Consider the following 7,882-nt stretch of genomic DNA (forward strand, 5'->3'; position numbering starts at 1 on the left):
TGCACACATGGGGCAGTCCCCAGGTGTGCACAAAAATCTGAAACCCTGTAAAAAATATCGGGGGGATGTTTAAATCCCCCCAAAACTGACAGAGCGTCCCCTGCGCATGCGCAAGGAACACTCTGCAGCCGGCCTCCCGCTGCCACCGCCGCTGCGGAGGGGGGGGAGAGAGCAGCGAGGGCCGATCAAAAATTGACTTTTATTATGCTAGTGTTTGAGAAAATGCAGAACTGGTAAACTGCTACATCATATGCATGATATATAAGGAAATAAACAATTGTAGAACAGAATTACCAAACTAGAATTACCACTGATAATGGACCAGAGAACACATGAATGTTAACAATCACATAGGTTAATAAGCAAATAAGGGAAGTTCTTCGTTACTCTGGCTGCAAACTAGAATTACCACTGATAATGGACCAAATTTACTGTAGTTCTTTTGTTTGTAATTGTGTTGTGCAGATTCATAATTCACCCATTACATTGAATCTCTACTGTTTCTATATCAGATGTGTGAGCTGCTAAATTATTTCTGCGACTGCGAGCTAAAACACAGAGTGGAAGCCATTGTATCTTTTGCAGATACTTATGTCTCAAAACTGCAGTATAATCAGAAATACAGATATAATGAACTCATGCAAGCCTTGAATATGTCAGCTGCTTTGACTGCCAGGAAAACAAAGGAATTTCGTTCTCCTCCACAAGAACAGGTATATGCAGCTTTCTTTCTTTCTTTCTTTCTTTCTTTCTTTCTTTCTTTCTTTCTTTCTTTCTTTCTTTCTTTCTTTCTTTCTTTCTTTCTTTCTGTGCATGGATGAATGGTATGGAGGGAGAACACAATATGTGGCATGAACTTGGTTACGGTTCAATGTACTAAAGGCTCCAAAATTCTAACTTGTATGATTTCCATAGGGTTGTGTTGTTAGTCATGCTAGGATGCAACGCCTTAAAAATTAGGTGACTTTTCCCATTTATCACCTGTTCATCAAGATACATTGACCAATTTAAAATTCCATGAGCCCATCCAACAGCTTCATGTTCACATTTTACACTGGATGCATGTACCTCTTACATATTTATTTCCACTTTTCTTAGTCAGATTCAAGGCAATGTAAATCAGGATGAAATCTAATAAATAATGTAATAGGACTAGGATTATAGAAATCTGAAACAAAGTATAAGTATTAAACATGATGTGTTAAAACAACACAGAAAATAGTGTTATGTACGTAGAAAAAAAGGCAGTGAGAGCAAGATGTTAACATACAGCAACAGATATGCTGTACATAGTAGAACTGTCTGCAACCATGTTCTTTTTATTTAAAGCACCTTCCTAAACTACACTATAAGAAAGAGCCAATGTACATGTGCTTTATAAATGAAATTTGTTACCAGAACCTGGATAAATGTGAGGTTTAAATCACACACTGAGCTGCACATGTATTGAACATAACATCTTATGACCCACTGCCTTGCCAGCATAGGAGTTTGGGGGACTGCTGTACAATGGTTCTCCTCCTTTCTCCATGGTGGGGGACAGAGAGTGATGCTAGGTGAGAGGGTCACCCCACAACACCCACTAGCATGTGGAGTGCCACATGGGCTGATCCTCTCGCCGATGTTGTTTAACATCTACATGCGCCCCCTCATCCAGTTGGCCCAGGGGTTTGGGCTGGGCTGTCACCAGTACACTGATGACACCCAGCTCTATCTGATGTTGGATGGCCACCTGGATTCTGCCCTTGAGAGCTTGGACAGTGCACTAGAGGCCGTGGTTGTGACAGAACCAGTTGAAGTTAAATCCTGTAAAGATGGAGGTTCTGTACCTGAGCCGGGGAGGAGTGGATTCGGGGATTAGGCTTCCTACCCTGGATGGAGCACCATAGGTGCCAACCCAGAAGGTTAGGCAGTCAAGTTCCTACTAGATAGATTCACCACTAAATTTTCTTTCTGCCCCATTTGAATACATTGGAGGAAAGTATATAGTGGATTAAAAATATGATTTGGTTTGCCAGATAGAAGTGTGTCTTTTCTCTAACGCTTTTACTTCTTTCTTTATGACCTTGTATGAAATTAAGTTTGTCTGAAACATTTAGTAAAATAAACAAACATAATTTTCTTCAGGATTACCTAGTGAAATGATTCTCCATACAAGTTATTTTAGTAAAATTCAAAATGTCTTGGAAAATTTCTCATTTTGTACTCTTTTTATGTTTGGATTTTAACTTATTAACCCAACGGCCTTTGCAGTAGGGATTTTAGATTGGGAATTCAGCTGCTGTCATCTGTTGGCATGCAAATCAAGCTGTTCATTGTTATTTAAATAGGGTTTTCCTGAAAAATAGTTGAATGTCATTTATATAATTAATGACTTCAGACACTTCCAGTAACATTACCTACTAACATGACCTACAAAAATTATGGTAGATAGTGGTGAGGGACTTGATGAGGGGGAACAAAGGGAAGGGACCACATTGTTAAAGGGAAACAGCTTTATTGAAGGCAAAGAAACAGGACGAAGTTAAAAGGCTTCTGTTGGAAAGAGTAGTTTGGTAACAATGAGATGGGACATATAAACATTTTCTATGATCTCAAAGAAGTAGGTTTAAAGAGGAAGGGAATCTGTATCACAAGGATTGGTGCCTACCTCTATATTTTCAATTTAGGAGAGTAAATTAAAGGCTAGGGATCAAGGGAGGAGAAGTTTGTTCTGTACTTTGACTTTTTCCCCTTTATCCAGTTTCTGTAAATAGAAATTACAAGCTCAGTATTCCTTTTGGGATCCAAATTTCTGAACTTGCCAAGGAATTTTTAAAAAATGCATAGCTTTTAAATCCAGGGCTCTAGTCGGGGGGGAGCTCTCAGGTACGGAGCTCCGGAAGAGAACCTCTAGGGGGCAGGGCGGTCACGTGGTGAAGCCCCGGAGGAAGGGAATCTGTATCACAAGGATTGGTGCCTACCTCTATATTTTCAATTTAGGAGAGTAAATTAAAGGCTAGGGATCAAGGGAGGAGAAGTTTGTTCTATACTTTGACTTTTTCCCCTTTATCCAGTTTCTGTAAATAGAAATTACAAGCTCAATATTCCTTTTGGGATCCAAATTTTGGTACTTGCCAAGGAATTAAAAAAAATGCATAGCTTTTAAATCTATGTGGTTTTGTGGTATATCTTCACCCATGAATGGCCTTCTTTGATCTTTGCTTTCAAAGAAATTAAGGTGAAAGAAAACAGATACAGAAGTGCCAAGGCTAGCTTTATGTCTTAGAATTTGACTTGTGTTGAAAGCAGGGATTTTTTTCTGGAGGAATGCACTGGAACAGAGTTCCGGAACCTCTTCGACAACATTCTTTTAAAAATGTTTAAAATTTCATGACTTTCAGTATACAGATTGCAACATTCATTTCCTTCTTGAGAGTTGCAGCACCTCTTTTTCGGGGGTGGGGGGAGCCCTGCCTGAAGGTAAATTAGAGAAGAAGGCAGAACAAAGGCACCAGGCTTCAAAGTGAAGAAGGGAAGTTAATAGGGATATAAGTAATATCCTTCTGATCTCTAGTGGTGACATTGCAAAACAAAAGTTGAAAAAGGTTTGTGTTTTGCTAGGTGAGGGAAAGGACTGGAAGAAGAAAAAAATCTCATCGAGGTACTGAAAGTACAAGATCATACAAGAGCCTGTAGATTCTATTCTATCACTATTGCTGTTATGTATATTCAGATAGACTTATTTTAAAACTTATGAAGAGGACATTGTTGTCCCACATTGCAACTGGAACATTTTATGTATAAATTAGATTGTCATTTAAGGATAAGGTATGTGTTATATACAAAGGAGTCTTATGAAGCACTGAAAATAATATTTTGGAAAGAAAAGTAGGTTCAGGTAAGGGCTATTAACAAAGCCATTGGATGTGTAGGAGAGAGTGCTTGGCCCTGTCCCTGCCAGCCATTTTTCTTTCCCCAGTTGTTTACCCTTAACTGTTTTTCCCCCATGTCATCTTAGACACAAGTTTTTCCTCAAAAATGCACATCTACAAGGAGGAAAGCATATGGAGCTGGAAAATTTGCAAGGAAAAAATGATCACTCCCTTTACTGTCTGTACACACTGAAGTGCCCTGTCCCAAAGCTGATTTTTCAAATAGTTGCAACCTTTAGAGCTTTATTATATGCTTTTGCATGCAGTGTATACTTTGCCTTTTAGGTGTAGTCCTTGAAATATTTAGTTTAAAGAATTATCCCATAGTTAAAATCAGTAAAATTATTGCAGATTGAGTGGTTTGCAAATTTCATTATATCATATTGAATGGCTAGTAACATCAAAGATGTTTCAGTTTAATTTTATCATTTCAGATTAATATGTTGCTAAATTTTCAACTGGGAGAAGATTGTCCTTGCCCAGAGGAGATTCGGGAAGAGCTATATGAATTTCATGATGATCTCCTGATTCATTGCGGTAGACAATTGACTTCTGTTTTGTGCTTGGTGTAGAACTATACTGCTGGCCTTTTTTTGTTGTTACCTCTGAAAAACTACTTTTTTATTATTGCATTTACCTGGCAAATGTGATATTGTTGATAAAATCAAATAGAAAGCTGCCAAAATAAAATCAATGACATTATCATCGCAAATATTCTCTTCACAGACTGCAAAGCATAGTATTTACACAAACAAGTTTTGAGACAATGCATCTGAAAGCTCTGCTTCCTAAAAGTGCCTCTCTCAGAACAAATATATGAACTAAGTATACTGTCTTCCATATAGGCACCCTTTTCCACCCATCAGCTTTTTGCTGGTGATGTGTATTGTCTCTTGTACAGTCTTATCGAAATTCTTTGAAGTATATGGGAGTTTCATCATTCTGACTCCTTTCCTCTAGGTTAGTAGTCCTTCAGTTTGCAGACAGATGGACTTATGGAAGGGAACAGTTCAGATTAGTGTAAAAGGACCAACTAGGTGGGTCCATTAGGGAACTGGTTAATATTGAGAGTTCTGGCAATGCATGGAATCCACTTTGTTTCAAATTAAGTGTATTAACCTTTAGGCATTCCATTGGAAGAAGAGGAGGAGGAAGAAGATGATATTTCTTGGACTGGTAAACTACGTTCTTTGATACACAAAATAAAAGGGCTACCCAAGACAGAAAAGAAAAAAACTACAGAGGAAGAAGAAAAATATCCTAGTAAGAGCTTCATCTATATTGGTGCATTTTATTTAACTTTTAAAGACACAATGGAAAATTCTCTGTTTCAAATCTAGCTGTTACTGTAAATTCAACAGGTAGTGTTGGACAACCTACTATTTCTTATTCTCCCATCTGGACATAATAATATGGTATCTGGTTTAAGGTAAAGTGTGGCATTGAGTCACAACCAACTCACGGTGATCCCATAAAGATCCACCTCATGGGGTTTTCAAGGCAAGAGATGAACAGTGGTGGTTTGCCATTTCCTTCCTCTGCATTGCAGCCCAAATCTTCTTTTGGTGGTGTCCCATCCGAGTACTGACCTGGCTTAGCTTCCATGCTCTAACAAGATCAGACTAGGCAAACTAGTAAGGCTGCCTCTAGTATCTGTCTTACAGGGCTGTTATTCCATAGGGGCAGCTATGTTAGTCTGTTGCAGCAAAATAAAAAGATTAATATTAATTCCAGCATAAACATTTGTGAATCTGACCTCACTTCCTTAGATGTGTGAAGTGTATAACCATTTTATAGACACCTTTATAATCAAGTTACAAGAGGGAAGGGAAAAGAGGTGGTATTTTGCAGTAAGAGTTTCCAAAAAAAAAAAGCCCACCCATATCTTGTTTTTGCTGTACCGTCTGGAACAGTTGTAGGAACCACTGAGGTATACCTAGACTGCATAAAATCCCATCATATGTTAGGATTCTGTCTCATTCACACAGAATATTGTAAACATTTCTATGTGGCCACTAGTTAGATAGTTACAGCCTACCATCCTTCTGACATGCATATTCCAGAGGGCATAATAAACTATTTCCTCAGACCTACTGCATCTTTTAGGAATTTTCTTCCCCAGGGGGGAGAGATGTAGAGTGGCAACCAGGTTAAATCTGCATGCATTCATTAGCCATTAACATTGACTCATGAGCCTCTGCAGATGATCCCTTTAGCCTCACAACATTTCATGTGCTGGATTCTTGGATCAGAATTTGAGAAAGTTGGCAAAGCCCAGCCTAGCATGATAGTTCTTTTGATCTTATTTAACATATCTTCCTACTGTCCACTGTCCACTGTCAAAGCAAAAGAGGTTTTACTCTTACTGGTAAATCTACATTGTAGACAGCAAGAAAGTTTGATCCACTACAAGACATTTTTGTTTTTACTGTTCCACTGAGTGGTGCTTCCCTTGGTGCCTTCTAGGCTATTTCCCCAAGGCCTCAGCTCAGGAGGGTTTAGGGGTTTTGCACTCATGTCCTTCCATACCCTGCTGCTCTTGCACACAGTCTTGGTCTGAGGAGCCGGCAGTGGAGCCCTCCTAGGTCTTACCTTACAAGGACTTAAATGAACCCTCACAAGCTGCACAAGCCCCATCCCTGTCTCTATTCCGGTGGGTTGCTGGACCTCCATATTCACCTTCAGTGGCCTTGGCAAGTGGCCCAACACACCCCCTAGGTATTTGGAGCTCTGGGGCATAGCTGGTTGCCAAGGTGACAACTCCTGCTGCCCAGCTGATTGGTAGGCATGCCTGCTGTCCTGGTGCTGTGGTTCACATCTAGATAGTTGAGTGTTTCTTGTTGTGGCCTCAGAGTAAAGGATGCTGGGATCACAGAATCGCAGTAAGTGGGTAAGTTAAGATTTTGCTGAGAAACATGCTCTGTCTTCTAGGACCCTAAATTTAACACTGACCTACTTTAGTAAGCAGATTAGAATGTTTCTAGATACTTCATATTTCAAGGGTCGCCCATATATTCAGAGAGTATCTTAGTATGGAACATGACAGCTCCATAGAACATAATGGATGAAAAATCCTGTTTCCTGACATTTTGTAGAACAAAGTCTGCACCTTTGAACCTTCCTTTGTTTTTGATGTTTTGGTCTAATTTTTCACTGTGCTCAAGACTATAGCCAGCCTTCCTTTTTGGGCGAGGCCACTGTATTTCCAGAAGCAGCTTTAAACTAATGAATAGTAAACCAAAGATTTTCAATAAGCAACCAAAAACAAAAAGGATTCTTGTGGTACTTTAATGACAAATAGATTTTATTGTAGCATATGCTTCTCTGTGTTAGAATTAGTCATCATGTGCATGAAATCAGTCCACAAATATACTGTACACATTCATACAAACACATAGAGATAAATTTTTGTTTTAGCAGTGAAGTGAAAAGGCTATGAAACACAGGATATGTACTCTGTGATATTTCAATGCGAAGCTGAAAAGTATATGAGATAAACAAAGTGGCCATTCATACCAGATATAATTAGTGATAATTCAGTCTACCTAGTTACTATCTGGTCAAGTTATTATGGATAGATTCAGAATTATCTTTCTGGTGGGTGCTGGTAGATTCTTAGTAAAGTAAACTAGATCCTTCTCCTTGTTTGATCAAAACCTTGCTTAGAGAAAATCAAGGCACCTGTCATGAAAATTGTTATTTTATTCTGTGAAAGAAAGGAGGTCGTAATTAGATCATCATGGAATGTTTAATGCTGTTTTTATTATCTTGGGTTTTATTTTTAACATTGTTAACTGAACATCTCTCCTTATATATAATTGTGAAGTAGGGTGGCACTTTCTGAACATTCCACACACTCCTGAATCAGTTGGCTCCATGATGTGCCACTCAGAAGCTGTCCCTATCCACTGGCTGCGTTGCCTGAGTCCCGCCTCCAACATTCCAAACAGTTTGCTGTTCCCCCCCCC

The 7,882-nt window shown here is 39.1% G+C and overlaps 1 protein-coding gene across 1 annotated transcript in view; it reads left to right on the forward strand.

Moving 5' to 3' along the window:
- Positions 1-7,882, forward strand: part of RYR3 (ryanodine receptor 3) — a 366,192-nt gene that overhangs the window by 102,067 nt on the left and 256,243 nt on the right. The window contains exons 24-26 of the mRNA XM_015409322.1: positions 513-713; positions 4,349-4,451; positions 5,040-5,177. Coding sequence (XP_015264808.1) covers positions 513-713; positions 4,349-4,451; positions 5,040-5,177 — 442 coding nt within the window. The remainder of the gene's footprint in view (positions 1-512; positions 714-4,348; positions 4,452-5,039; positions 5,178-7,882) is intronic.

This window comes from Gekko japonicus, unplaced genomic scaffold (assembly GCF_001447785.1).
Source record: "Gekko japonicus isolate JY-2015 unplaced genomic scaffold, Gekko_japonicus_V1.1 scaffold613, whole genome shotgun sequence".
Lineage (NCBI taxonomy): Eukaryota > Metazoa > Chordata > Lepidosauria > Squamata > Gekkonidae > Gekko > Gekko japonicus.